General features: G+C 29.5%; 1 protein-coding gene across 3 annotated transcripts; it reads right to left on the bottom strand.

Moving 5' to 3' along the window:
- Positions 1–1241: 1241 nt before the first annotated feature.
- LOC139529911 (uncharacterized) lies at positions 1242–13944 on the bottom strand. Of its 3 annotated transcripts, XM_071325875.1 has the most exons (7): positions 13821–13836; positions 12583–12635; positions 10447–10539; positions 8885–9202; positions 7943–8055; positions 6839–7025; positions 1242–6126 (listed from the first exon to the last, which is right to left on the bottom strand). In XM_071325875.1, the coding sequence occupies exons 3-7, from the start codon at positions 10499–10501 to the stop codon at positions 6005–6007; spliced, it is 795 nt and encodes a 264-aa protein (XP_071181976.1). In that variant the 5' UTR covers positions 10502–10539; positions 12583–12635; positions 13821–13836; the 3' UTR covers positions 1242–6004. The 3 variants fall into 3 exon arrangements, with proteins under 3 accessions (XP_071181976.1, XP_071181975.1, XP_071181977.1); XM_071325874.1 differs by lacking the exon at positions 12583–12635 and having other exon boundaries at positions 13821–13944; XM_071325876.1 differs by lacking the exons at positions 12583–12635; positions 13821–13836 and adding an exon at positions 12453–12575.
- Positions 13945–15146: the final 1202 nt, after the last annotated feature.

Genomic DNA, 15146 nt, shown 5'->3' with positions numbered 1-15146 from the left:
TTCCTATAAGTATTGTCCTTAAAAACGGTTTTGTGCTATGTTGTTTTTCTAAGAGAAACCAGAGACGAAGTAAGCCCTTTTTCACAGATTTTCTAGTTTGTTTTTATGTTGTACAGTCACAGCACTGTCCCTTGTTTAGAGGAAGGTTTGGCACCTTCAAACGAGTTTAACCGCACCATCTTCTGTACGTGCCTGTCCCAAGCCAGAAGTCTGTAATTCAGTGGTTGTCGTTTGTTGTTGTGTAACATATTCGTTTTTCGTTCATTAATTTTTGTACATAGATTAGGCCGTTAGTCTTCTGGTTTTACGTTTGTCATTTCGATGCGTTTTATTGTTGATTATGCGATAAGTCCTATATCGTACGGTGACCTATAATTGCATATTTCTATGTCAATAGGTCTTGCGAAGAGTTGTATCATTGGCAGTAATATCACACTTTCTTTTTTATATGATAGAAGGAAACTGCATGTAAACAGAAAAAATGACCGAATGACAAGTTCAACAAAACAAAATGAAATGAAAGTCAAAAAAAATATTCTTGCATGTCTACAATAGTGGAAAGTGTCTATTAAAAAGCCACTCACTTTTGTTTATATGCAACTTTTTTGTTCAATATTTACAGTTAATTGCCATGTTAGTAACTTATTTTCAATGCATTTAAAATCCTTGCAAACTATATTTTGAAATAGTCTCTTACATGGAATATTGAAATGTCATCATGATGGTTGATTGATTTTTACAAGGATACAGTTCCTTTTAATAGTAGTATACTGATCTTCAAAAGTCATAAGTCGATTGAGAGAAAACAAATCCGAGCTACAAACTAACTTGCCTTTTGTTTTCTGTGTAATATATTTGTTTTGCGTTCACTTTTCTGTACATAAATTAAGCAGTTCATTTTTTTTTTTGAATTGTTTTACATTTGTAAATTAAGGGCCATTTATAGTTGACTAAGCGGTATGGTAAATACTCATTGTTGAAGGTAGTACATTGACCTATAGTTGTTAATTTCTGTGTTATTTGGTCACTTGTTGGAGTTGTCTGATTGACAAGCATACCACATCTTCTCTTTATATTAAACTGAATGCAACATTCCTATTTTATTGCGTATATTTATATTGATATGTTTAAAAAATATCGATTCTCTTGTTTAAGAAACTTGCAAATGTTACGTCAACAATAAGAAAACCGTTTCCGTTTATTTATTTTTAAAGGTCGGGGTTTTCTTCAAGTTATCTTTACAAATTACCACAAATCCACCTCATTTTGATTTGATTCATTGTATATTTGTTAAATGTATTTATAGCATCTCATATCACCTAGTTTAATATCTATATACATCAATTACCTACTTATATTGGTATTTCCTATAATAATTTACCTATGTTAAAATGCTATTTAATAAAAGTATCGTATAAATAAAATTCTCAGTGTGTATTTAAGGCCATTAGAAAAGAATATGCTCGGATATTATATCATAAGCTTAATTAATACTGGATATGGGGAAAGAAACACCTCAACATTAAAACAACTTTTGTAGTAATCTCTTTCTAAATATATCTTTCATATCATTTATTATTTTGCTTGTGTTTGAACCCTGTAAGCATATGCTTTGTTAGTTTTTGTCTTCTCATTCTAATTATATATTAACCAATTGTGTTAATACAACTTTAAGTATAATTATATGTATAAATTTCAATAAAAGATGAAAACAAAATAGACAGAAGTAGTATAAACGATATAATTACATGTACAAAATCCAAATAGAAAATATACATAACAAATGAAATCCAAATCTGCTCAAAGTAATAGAATTAAAACAATGATTTTCATAAAAAAAAGTTATTTCAAAGTTTGAGTTTCATCAATACTTTATCATTATCGCTTATAATACCTGCAAACATACGTTTATAAACAATTTGCTTACTCTGTAGTATTTTGTTTGAATTAAGCATTTACGTAGATTTAGAATAACGAACATAATCATGTAATACAATACAACACATTTCATTTATTGTAGCAATACACGATGTACAAATTCCAAAATTTCGCTAATCCTTAGAGTGCATTCCCTTTTTGTTTGCTACATTATGTGAGCACAGTTTCACTTTTTCAATGTTTTTATGATACCTTTTTTTAATTTTTTTTAAAAATAAATTGAAATTGATTACATAAAGATGTCTCTGTCAAATATATTTACAACAATACTTTCTTAGACTCAACATTTCAGCAGCAAACTATTGCTTTACAATATCAAACAGTTACCGTTTCCGCTATTTGATTACAATAACATGTTCTGTACATAGTGAATTTTGTGAAAACCACAACTCATTGAAACCAAGTTCAAACGAGTTAATTTCGTATATTACGTACCCAATTATTCTTGTCATTTGAATTTTTAATGACACAAAGACATATCTGTAGCGTGACTATGTGATATACAATTATGAATGAATGAATTATTTTATTCTCATAAACTAGTACATAGCTACAGAGATAATAACAGTTCATATATAATACATATCTTTGTTTCGCATGTGTGAAAATAAATAACATTATAATAATATTACAGTTCCTCTAACCAGGAGGACAGACTTTCAATGATATATATCGTATAAATCTACACAATTTTTCTAGTTCTACAACATTTTCAGATGAGAATACATTTTTAAATTTAATAATGTTTGCATTTTTGTAACAAAAGTGTGGTAAATATTTTTCTCTTTCTATGTTAAAAAAATTGCATGACATAATGTAGTGAAATTCATCGCCAATATCTTTATAGCTACATAGATTACAAGACCTTTCCGATCTCGGAATAGTTTGCCACCTTCCTGTCTCCACTGGCAAACGATAATTTCCGCATCTAAATTTACACAAAGTATATAAAAATTTAAAAGGCAAAGTCGACAAATACTTTTCAAATTTAAATTCAGTCTTGAAAATTCTATAACATAAACCTTTTGAAGATTGGTGTAAATCTGTACACCATTCTTGTCGAAATTGGTCTTTAAGCTTTTGCTCAATACTTAATTTTATCCATTTTTTGTTAAAATAATCTTGGCAATGCCATACATTTAACATGCCACATTCATCAAAAGTTTTCTTAATACATAAAATCCATTTATTTCCAATACCATAATTGTTATAATTAATGTATAGTAATTTATATAGTATACAGAATAATTTATCTTCATTTGTATTATCAAGAAGGCGACACCAAAAATTTATCATTCGTAATTTTGCATATAAAGAAATGGGGTATCTCCCAAGTTCTCCATAAATCATAAAATTTGGAATTGAGTTTTTAAGTTTTAAAATGTGCTTACAGAATTTCAAATGAACTCGCTCAAGTATATCAAAATTTTCGTATCCCCAAATTTCAGTCCCGTATAGAAGAATGGGTACAACAGCTTTATCAAACATTTCTAGTTGACATTCAATCGATAAGTGATTCAATCTGCTTTTCTTGATAACACTATACATAGCCTTAGTTGCTTGGTCTCGTAAATATTTCCTAGTTTCGAAAAAAAATGCATTTCTAGAAAAAATAACACCAAGGTATTTATAATGTTTAACTATCTCTATTTCTTCTTTTTCAATACAAAATTTCAAATTATTGGATATTCTTCCTCTTGTAAAAACCATCACTTTGGTTTTGCTAACATTGATACTTAATTTCCAATTATTACAATACTGTGAAAAATTATTTAAAAGTAACTGTAAATCTGAACTTGATTCAGCAAGTAAAATAGTATCATCAGCATATAATAATACAAACAGTTTTAGGTATATATTAAGTTCATTTTCCATATCTAATGTTAAAGATTGTACACCAGTTATGTTAACATTTTCTAAATACTGCTGTAAATCGTTCAAATATAGAGAAAATAACAGAGCAGAAAGATTTTCCCTTGTCTAACACCAATTTCACTAGCAAACATGTCAGATAAATTATTATTATGTACAATACGTGATTTAACATCATCATACATATTTTTAACAACTCTAAGAAACTTTCCTTTTACATTATTCAAAAGGAGTTTATATAATAAAGAATTTCGGTGTACAAAATCAAACGCCTTTTCAAAATCTACAAAAGCGCAAAAAAGCTTTTTCTTTTTAACACTGAGAAGTTCAAAAAGTGATATAAAGAAAAAATATGTTGTAGAGTACCCATGTCGGAAGCCGGCTTGATTTTCATTTAATATATTCAATTCATCAACGAAAAACCCCAACCTGTCGTTAAGAATAGATGTAAATATTTTCCCCAAGCACGACAACAAAGTTATCGGTCTATAATTTTTTGGATCTAATTTACACCCCTTGCTCTTAAATATTGGTATCACATTACCAATAAGTCAGGCTTCCGGCAATATACCCGTATCAAAAATAAGATTAAACAATTGTGTGTATATATCAATCATACTGTCTAGAGATGAAGCAATGTATTCATTAATGATTTGATCTGCCCCAGGTGATTTATTATTCTTCGCCTTTTTAACAGCTTTTAAAATTTCTTCTCGTGTAATTACACAATTAATTGTGTCATCGTCACAAGATGAGCTCACATCATTTTCAATAATAAATTCATCTTCAAACTTGTTCTTATTCAAATCTTTAAAAAAATCAAATAATGTTCCAATAGATATATTTCTTTTTTCCCTTTGACGTCCCTTATTAAATAATTTCCAAAATTCTTTGGATTTTTATTTTTCAATTTTTTCATGTTGTCACTCATATCTGCATTTAATTTCTTAATATTTCCATCCATCACTTTCTTATAATATATCTCACTCTGTCGTAATCTTTCTTTAAAAATATTTGACCCATACTGTTTATAAAGTCTTTGTGATTTTCTTAATTCTTTCGTTGCGTTGTTACAATCTTTATCATACCATTGTTTATTGTTTTGTTTCTTAGAATTACGCAACATAGTTTTAGCATACACGTTTGTACCAAAAGTAAGTTTTGCATAATCAATCAATATATCAGAAACTTCATGTACTAAATTATTCACATCATTTTTTTAGATATTTTCTTTATCATTATAAGTATTCAGCTTGCTTATAACACAATCAACTTTATCTGTATCAATATTCTTTTCCAAATTCATTTATTTTTTTCCATTTTCCATTTTCCAATCATATTTTGCTGTACAGAATGGTTTTCAATTTCATTATTTTTAATCAATGATTGACAATCTATATGTAATGATAAGGGTGAGTGCACATCAGAAAAAAGTTTACATATACTTATATCCAATAACAACTCTAATAATTAATATATTTCATGAATACTATATTGGATATCGGGTAATAAATAAAGACCACTCAACAGTATAATAAACTTTTTAGTAATTTCATTATAAATATATCTAATATTGCAAGTTGTATAAGTTTTTCTTGTGTTTGTACGCTTTCCTTAAAGCAATTATTATTTGTTTTCCTTCTAAATTATTTGAATGAAATTATCTCACTAAATTATGATTAAATGTTTTAGTACGAGACTGATTAATTATCTCATTCTGTGGCGTTTATGTCCAGAACATTATATTGTGGACAATTTTGTGTTTAAGATCGAATGCTGGGTGCTCAGTTTGTTGTTTTCTTAAAAGCCATTTCAATGAACTAGTACACAATTCTATCTAGGAGCCAGCTTAGGACCACCTCCGGATGCGGGATTTTATCGGGTTGTTGTCTCTTTGACATATTCCCCATTTCATTCTCAATTTTATTGAAAATATCGCATATGAAGTTCTAGTGGTTGTTAGTGGATCACTTATTCAAAATCGACGAAATTTCAGACTTGAATTCTTGATGGTAGCACTAATGGGATATGCAATATAATGTATGATCGTTTCCACCTTATCGAAGCAGTACTCGCACTAACAAAGTGGAAAGGGACTAGTATACATTGTAATAACTTGTTTAACAATCCATCATAAATAAATATGTTTAAACTAATTAGCTTATCGATAGTTATAAAAGTTGATAAGGCTTATTTACTTGACAAAATGGAAACATAAAACAAACAAAACTTTCCCTATAATGTTTGATTCTACATCATGAGAGTTTGATGCGGCAAAATCTCTTTGAGCAAGGTGCTTGCCATGGAATGTAGATCCTGTAACATAATAAGAACACTTTACCTTCTGTTTTTTTTATGAAAATAGAGTGTGCAGTTGTTTCGTTTTTCTTTTCATTCATTTAATTCTGATATGAGTAAATGTGCATTCTAAGTAGCAAATCAACACAACTAAATTATGTCTTGGCATGCTTATTGTTGTTAATACTATTAAGCTTTCCAGTACGATTTGTTACCCTAATTCATGATTTCTTTGACGTTTTTACCCATATTTAGAATTTTTTACTTTTTGTTGCCCATCAGAATTTTGTTATCATGCCTTTAATCTTTCAGGAAACGCACTATATTTAGATCTTCAGTTTTGACAACAGACATCATATTCTAAATTTGAGAATCTTCAGGTTTGTCCGAATACCACGTTGTAGATGGTGTTTGTTTATACAAAATCCGATTAAGTCAGCAAAGCATGTCACCATACTAACTGTTAATGCCACGAGCTATCATAATAAACACTTGAAATATGTGTAGAAATGAAATTTCGTATTGTACTGAGTTTGCATATGAGTGTTTTATGCGCTTTTCTGGTCCGTTGGGATCTTTTTGTTTGAATACTGCTTTATTTTAGTTAAGGGTTTAACATCAGTAAGGTTGGTTTAACATATGTTTATAACCCTAAGAAAGAAAAACACGTGTTGAGGTTACGGTCCAGGAAGGTGTACATTTTTCAATAAATTCACCAATAATGACATACCAATTTTGCGACATGAGAAGGTCCGTTCAGCTATATTTATATAACTAGTTCCAATCAGACAAGTTATTGTGACCAAACCAAAACATCGCTGGGGGTCAATCATATAGTTGAAACCAATCATTGATTTATAAAAGATTCCGTTACGTTTAGAGATTACTTTCAAAGATTCTTGTGTGATATCCTCTTCCTGAAAAAAATTAAGGAATTTAGATTTTTGTATATGCTTTAGTATATATAAATTAAAGGACACATCAATATATATAATAGAATCTATACAAAATGATAACTTTGAATTATACTATATACATTTAGGTATATAGTAAAGTGCAAGTTTTATGGTGGTTTTTTTTGTAACATAAATGAAAGTAACTAGATTACTGGCGATGCCAAGAAGGATTCCGATTGCACATTTCTCTTTGAGACACAGTAACAAAATATTAAGTAACAAATCAATACATTTAATATGATTTCAATCTTCATTAATCTTGACAGTCGGAAAAAAATTCGAAGATGTGTCAAGTTAATGTCAAATTGAATTGATTATGATTTAATTACAAAAATTACAAAAAGAGTTTCAAATGGATAGTTTTTGACATCGGATATTGATATTGGTTTGAAAAAGCTTGTTATACCTATACACTTGTATTAAATTTCATATAAATTCTAACATCAACAAATGTTTTAAATATTTTGAGATATTTTTACAAGTTTTTACGGCACATCTGATACTGAAACTAGCAAATAGTATCTATATAAAATATTTAAGTTCTTAAATTAAGAAATCTTGAACAAAAACCTTGTGATTTGTAAACAAAATCTTTTTCAAAACATAATTGGTCATTTTGTAATCAAATTTAAATGCATATCAACATATCGTGCATAATCATTGGTGTCATACCTATATATCCTTTATTGCTTTCCAAATATTGTTAACGAATCAGCAAACGGATACATTGAAAACTGAAGGAAGACCGGATTCTCAATGCACAGGTCTTAATTAAAAAGATCGTGCACAAAATAACGTAGCGTAAAAAAACACATGAAGTCAGAAAGACTTGTATTCAATTAAGAATTTACACTAACTCAAATGTATGTTATACTTACATTAGCATTACCATAACACTGTGGTTTTGGAAAAACCTTTTCCAATGAAATTTTTGCATACATGTGAGTCCCATTTAAGCTCAAAGAAACAGGCACTAATTCGGTTGGGTGATCTGAATAAATAGATTGATAGCTAATCAATAGAACAGTAAGGATTAAATTACTATCTTAAATCATCTCATTAGGTATATTCGAGTGAAATACATTCAATTGTCCTGACAAAGGAATATAAACAGAATAGTCAGAATGTTCTATAAAGAACTGTATCGGTATAAGTAGGTAAGTAAATATAATTAGGAGTTGGCATACATACAATTAATATTTTATCACAAACAAGGTTTGATTGGTAAAGATAGAAAAAATGTAGATAATATGATACAATGAACAAAGAAAATTTCAGAATACATGTACTATGTTTTCCTCTTGACGTGCGCATGACAGCTTTTATTAACGTGAAACTTTTCCTTTTGATATTCAATTTATTGTTTGCAAACACAATTTAAAAGTTAGAATATTAGAAATTCACAAAAGACTACCTTGTAATTAAAAAATAATAATGCCTGTAAAGGTATTTTTTTGTTTCTTGCTATTGTATTGCACGTGTTGTAATTCTGTTCTTTTCTGATATACTACGATTTAGGATGTACTTAAACTTATGAATAAAATGTCGCCGGTATGACAGCATTACTCATAGTTCCTTGTATAATAGTGACTATAATGCATATTGTAATCATGGTTTTGGTTGTCATTATGTTCAAAATTCGAAATACCAGTGACGCAAAATGACGTGTGGAAATCATACATTAGCTTTGTCATAAAATGAATGTATTATCATAATATACCGTATCTGCCTTATTTAATTCATTGAGACAAAAATTTTATCAACAAAACTTAATCATTATTATATCAGGATACTGCTACAAAATGCACAAATTATCATACACTCATATCTATGCTTTGTCAACTGCAAAACTGCGGCGTAGCTGGAAAACCCGTAACTGCATTGATAAAGAATGTCAACATCACTCTCAGAAAAAGATTTGATTGTCAAAATTGAGTTGCCAGTTTCTGTATCTAAATGCTCTATATATTTTGTATAGTTGGATGACTTTTCATTGAGAGTCAAAGGTTTATAATCAGGTCCACCTTCCCATGACCTAGTGAAATTGTGACAGCAGTTTTGTTTTGGCAAGTGACACATGAGTTGAATAGCTTGACCGAAGACAACTTTATTTGTCAAAAGTTTCCATGATAAATATTCTGAAAAAGAAATTACATTATCTAACCATTCACCTTAATGTTGCTTAGTGTTTAGTTTCCTATGCTATGTCTTGTGTACTATTATTTATCTGTATTTTCTGTTTCTTTTTTAGCCATGGCGTTGGCAGTTTATTTTCGATCTATGAGTTTGAATGTCCCTCTGGTATCTTTCGCCCCTCTGTTTTTTTAACGTTTCATAATATGTCTTTTTCGATGTGTATCTACTATTGTTTGCTTTATTGTACAATGCTTGATAAACAAAACATTTTGGTTCAAATATTACCTATTTGATTGTTTACGCTTAAAGAATATCATAATAAATTGGTACAATTCTTTTTTTTTTTATATTTTACACTGATGAAGGATATCTGTTATTAGACTTATTGATTGAAATTTGTATTTTCTGTTTCCTTTTTTAATATTGGTGTTGTTTTGTTCACTTTTTAATGTATACAACATATATATTTATACACGATTTTCTAGCGAAACGTGAAATTTAAGAGATAGCTTCTTTCCATTCTTAATTGAAGACCCTTCAATGCCGTTTGCATTATATAAATAACGGAACAAGTTGGTAAGATGAGCAGGTTGCATGGTTAAACAGACTATTTGATGACATAACGTTAAACATTACACTACATTTACCATTCTCTAAACTAACATATTTGAATACGTTATTTATGAACCAATTATCAGATTTATCGGTATCTTTATGCTGTAAAATATTAACACAATATGAAGCTTTTCTACATGTTTTTGTTTTTTTTGGTGTGTTTTAGCGAATGTCATACAGAGAGGTGTAACTAACTATACAACCAGGTTTAATCTATCCTTTTCTACTTTAAAAAATGCCTGTACCAAGTCAGGGATATGACAGTAGTTTACAATTTTTTTAATATGTTTGAGCTTTTGATATTGCCATTTGTTAAGGGACTTTCCGTTTTTTTATTTTCTTAGGAGTAGAGTATTTTTGTGATTTTACTTTTTCTTATAATGGCAACAACAAGCATGTTTTCCTTTTTCATGTTGTCTTATATTTAAATATTGATTTAGTAGATAACGATGATATTTTGAAATTAACAAACTAATTCTTATAAAATTACAAATTAATTACGTTAAAGGTGTCAATTGTTCTTCACCAGATGCGCGTCTCGACAAAAATGTCTCTTCGCTGATGTTCGAAATCCAAAATATTATTAAAAACCATAGCTTATTGTCTTTTTTATAAACTTTATTTATTTTACCTTTTGCAAATGACAGATCAACCAAAAATACCAAAACTGGAATAGTCAAATGCATGTTGCTTTGACAACAATTGCTTCTTCATTCTTGATTGACTGTTACGAATAAAAATATACAAAATCAACTTTTAAATGGTGATGGTAACACACTTTTAATCATTTGCCTTTATACTGTAACAACTCTGACTCAAAGTAACAAATTGTATCAATGCTTTGAAGAAAAAAAATTATTTCAATTTACTGAAAATCAAGAAATTTCTGTTGATGCCAAAGTATAGATATTTTTTTCTACTCAACTCGGTATGGGCTTTGCTCATTGTTGAAGGCCGTACGGTGACCTATAGTCAATGTCTGTGTCATTTTGGTCTCTTGTGGAAAGTTGATCATTGGCAATCATACTAAATCTTCTTTTTTTATAAACAATTTTAAAAAGTTGCATTTTACTAAAAACAATTAAATAAAACTACATGTGTCGGAACGACACGAATTGTCCCACTCGCAAGAAGAGCTTTAATCCGTTTTTAGGAGTAGAAAACCCATATAACTGTTCTTTTCATGTAATTTACAAAGACCAAAGTAATACTGGAATAATTACTGAGGTGGAACTAAACAAAAACTTGATTTATTACTCATCATAGTGGATTCTCATACAAACAATCAGCTCAATATGGCAAGGCTTTTAGAATAAAGTCCGTATAAATGTTCGTTGTGGGGTGATAGAATGACAGAATGAAGTCATGATGGAATGACGGAATGACAGATAAAGGAAGCACTATATGACTACAACCACTTTGTAGCGGGCCATAGAAATGTTTTTCCCATGAATAGTTCAGATTTCAAAATGTTTGCAAATAAACTAAAGTAAACTGTGTAAAACATACCTGATTAAAGTACATGTTAGTAATACGAATTAACTTTCTTTTTTGTTGATGATGCCAAAGACTTGTATAATATCATCTGTGTTATCGTACCATGCATTATAAAAATGTAATTTCAAATAGGGTACCGCAAATTTGGTAACGATAAAAAAAAATCATTTTCAATGAAGTAAATAACAATATTGTAATCATTGTTAATTTTAATAAAATTGAGAATGGAAATGGGAAATGTGTAAAAGAGACAACAACCCGACCAAATAAAAAACAACAGCAGAGGGTCACCAACAGGTTTTAAGTCATCATCTAATACAATACACATAGTAAAAATCATGGATACAACAATTTCTTCTAGTAGATATTAAAATACTGATTATTTCTGGATGTCTTCTAACAGATATATCATGTTAAGGAGGGGTATTTGCGAAAAAATACCAGTCGAGAGAATTTTAAATTTCACGAGCCGTAAGGCAAATACCCCTCAAGAACATGCTATATCTGTTTAATTACACCGAATGTTAACTTAAAAAAACGCATTGATGATTGTGACATTACAAGCGTCCAGTCGGATAGAGTTTCTTTTGCAAATACCACGACAGAAAAAATAAAAAAGGCATATCCTTTTTGCATATACCCCGGCGGCGTTAAAAATGAACAAATTGGTTAAAAATACACTGGCTACCAACCAATAAAAACCCAGGATTCTTACATAAGGTGTAATTATAGCAGATAACCAATTTTTTATCCTTCTTAATTGTATTTGTACATTGTTTTGTTCACTACTATTAACATCGCATGAATTTGGAGCCTACCATTTTTCAAAATGAACAACAGTTTTAGTGAACAAAATTTTATTGAATTTTATTATCTGATGTATACGTGCTATTTTAAAATATCGTTTACATATTGTACTAGCGACGTAGTACGATATATATTGGGTCAGTAATTTCCATATTGGCTGAGTTCAATACCCCACTGTGTAACGAATGTATCTTACCGACATGTGGTATTTAGAATTGTGGCTAATCAAAGTGACCAAGTCTTCAATGCTAGTATTTAGTACCTACTTCTATCGGTATATACAAAATAAATACCAACAATAACAACTTCTTAGCTTTAAATGTGTTTTATTACGTTTCAATCGTTTATCATCAATTTCTTCGTCTGTTGAAACCTGTCAGATTCTTCCGCAACACCATGTGTTTTTACACGGGGGAGTCACACGTCTTCTATCCGTGTATTGAAATAAACCCAGGTTACTCACCCGAAATGAAATATAAACGGTCTTCGCGCATTTGCTTTTAACTAATGATATTCCTAAAAATGTATAGGAAGTAAGATACATACTTATATGTATTATACAATTCTGCATTTAAACGCCCTTTATTGCAATAAATAACAGCGAATTAATTAGAATAGTTTTTTTTCAGTATTTGAGTAAAGAATTTGCAATGTGTAACGAAAGACGACGTACAGTAGTATACCGCTATAAATAATCAGAAACGGACATTACATGAACTCATCTTGGTCACAGATCACAACTGTGAACAACAAATAAATGTGCATATAGTTGCTTTAAAATATAAATCTTATTAATGAACAAGCTGATTAATTATCTTAACTTTAAGATCCCTTTAAGAAATGAGAATGATTCCAAACCACAAAACGTAAGACATAACACAAAATCGAACCAGACTTACAAACTTTACCCTCCTTCTAAACTCAAAGTTCAATTCAAACACATTTACTTATTGATTTTCTATTCATGTATGCACAAACCATGTCTTTTTATTTAATTAGTCATAAATCAACTAGACAGAAGTTCCTTATCTGAATAATTTAACCTTTATATAATTATAATGTCCTATTTACAAAATTGTTATTAAAGAAGGGGTTTTGCATTTCCTTTAATATGCACGTGCAACTAGTTATTTAATTGAGTTCATGTTGTTTTTCTTTCATCAATAAAACAACAGGTAAAAAAAAAATTTGTCAGTTGTTTTACTGTTTCACAAATTTTCATAAAATAGATTATATTAACAATATTGAAATAGCACTTACATCAGATATCTGAAAAAAACTTACTCATCATACATTTTATTTTTTTGAAATAGCTATTATTTTAAAGATACATATTTTAATGGGTTTAACGCACGCATACGAAAGGGTTAGATAATAAAGTTAAAACATGACTGATCTGCCCATATTTGTTCCAAATAAAGTAAATTTGACCTTTTTAGGACGGAAGCGTCAACCTAAATAAATATTGTCAGTTATTTTGTATATAGATAACACTTTGTTGATATTAAATGAAACCCGGAAGATAATTAAATGCCAATTTAAGTATGCAAATATTTTTAAATAACTTTTATATTACTTAAACCAATGCAGTTTACGTATTTACGCACAATTCACACACTTATCGAAATTATATACAATAGTTCTGTTGTTAAATAAGAATTAATCTGCTATAAGAAGGCATACAGAAAGAAACTCTCTTACCACAACAATATATATCTCCGTTTTATCCAATAACTTTATCAAGGTGAAATCTATTTATTAATATTTTGTTTATGCTTGTCTATGACCCCAAAACCGACTTCCGTAATACTAGTTGAAACGAATTCATCTTAATGTTTAGTTTATATTTCTTTTGAAATCTTTCACTAGCAAATAACTAATAAAATAAATTGCATGTATTTAAGTGTACTCAAATGTACCTTACATAAGGTAAATATATGCATTAAAGCCGATCGCAAAAAATGTTTAAATTTATAATATCTACACGATAAACTACCTTGGTCTCTATATAATGTACATTTAAAAATCTTACTTTTTTCAAATTAAAACATTTGAAAGCCATTGAAATGTAAGGTCATAACTCCATGAACACATAGAGATCTAAATTACTGAAGGAGATATAAAAATGGACGATAAGAGTTTCGATTATCGCAATTACAAGAGTTGATAATATGATAATCAGACGGTCTTTTACAACAACAAAATCACTACATGTATTCTGAACCCTTTTCATATCGCATTGACAATCATACCACATTTTTATGTAAGTGATGAAGTTACAATGTTTAAATACTTTGCAAGTAGCTGAACGTAACTAGCTGTGTCTTTACAAATGTCAATATTCAGCAATACTAGTACAAAGAAATGCTATATAAAGGCAACAGTAGTATACTGGTGTTATTACCAATGTTATTTCAACTGATCGGGCGGAGCTTGTGATTTAGTTTGCATAAGAACAGTCTATTTGAAGGTGTGTGTGATAAGGGTAATTTTCGTTATGATAACTATTGAATTATAATCACATGTCAGTGTCATCAAACGCATATACAAATGTGTATGATATGGGACGAATAACTGGACACTTCACTGAGTTTTTCCCCAATACTCCTGTATATTGATGGACTGGTCTTAAATAAGCGAACTTCTTAAACCCCGCCCAGTCAACTGAAATAAATCTAGTAATAACTAGTCATAAATCAATTCATTTTATTTTAAAAAAATCATATTCCTGACGTGGTACAGGCATTTCCTTATGTAGAACATAGTGGGTTATACCTGGTTTTATAACTAGCTAAACCTCTAACAAGAAAGCTTTCAAACCTTGAATATCAAATGATGAAGCTGAAATTACCGACGGGATGTGTACTAAAATTGCAGCACGACGGGTGCTACATGTGAGGCATGAATATAAACAAACGATAACTACAAAACTACATGCATCTTACTTGGGATTGGTACACATCGAATGTGGTGGGTTTAATATTTTCAAAGAAGCCAATCCTTCCCTTACCTGGAGCAGTGGTGCAA

The sequence above is a fragment of the Mytilus edulis genome, chromosome 7 (assembly GCF_963676685.1).
Source record: "Mytilus edulis chromosome 7, xbMytEdul2.2, whole genome shotgun sequence".
Lineage (NCBI taxonomy): Eukaryota > Metazoa > Mollusca > Bivalvia > Mytilida > Mytilidae > Mytilus > Mytilus edulis.
Note: the sequence above shows the minus strand (reverse complement) of the source record. Positions and strands in the feature narration are given on the sequence as shown.

Coding starts and splice junctions, on each gene's coding strand:
- LOC139529911 (XM_071325874.1), bottom strand. CDS start 10,501: ATGCATTTGACTATTCCAGTTTTGGTATTTTTGGTTGATCTGTCATTT. Junction 9,203..10,446: donor TGATCTGTCATTTGCAAAAG/GTAAAATAAATA, acceptor TTTCTTTTTCAG/AATATTTATCATGGAAACTT. Junction 7,026..7,942: donor AGTGTTATGGTAATGCTAAT/GTAAGTATAACA, acceptor AATTTTTTTCAG/GAAGAGGATATCACACAAGA.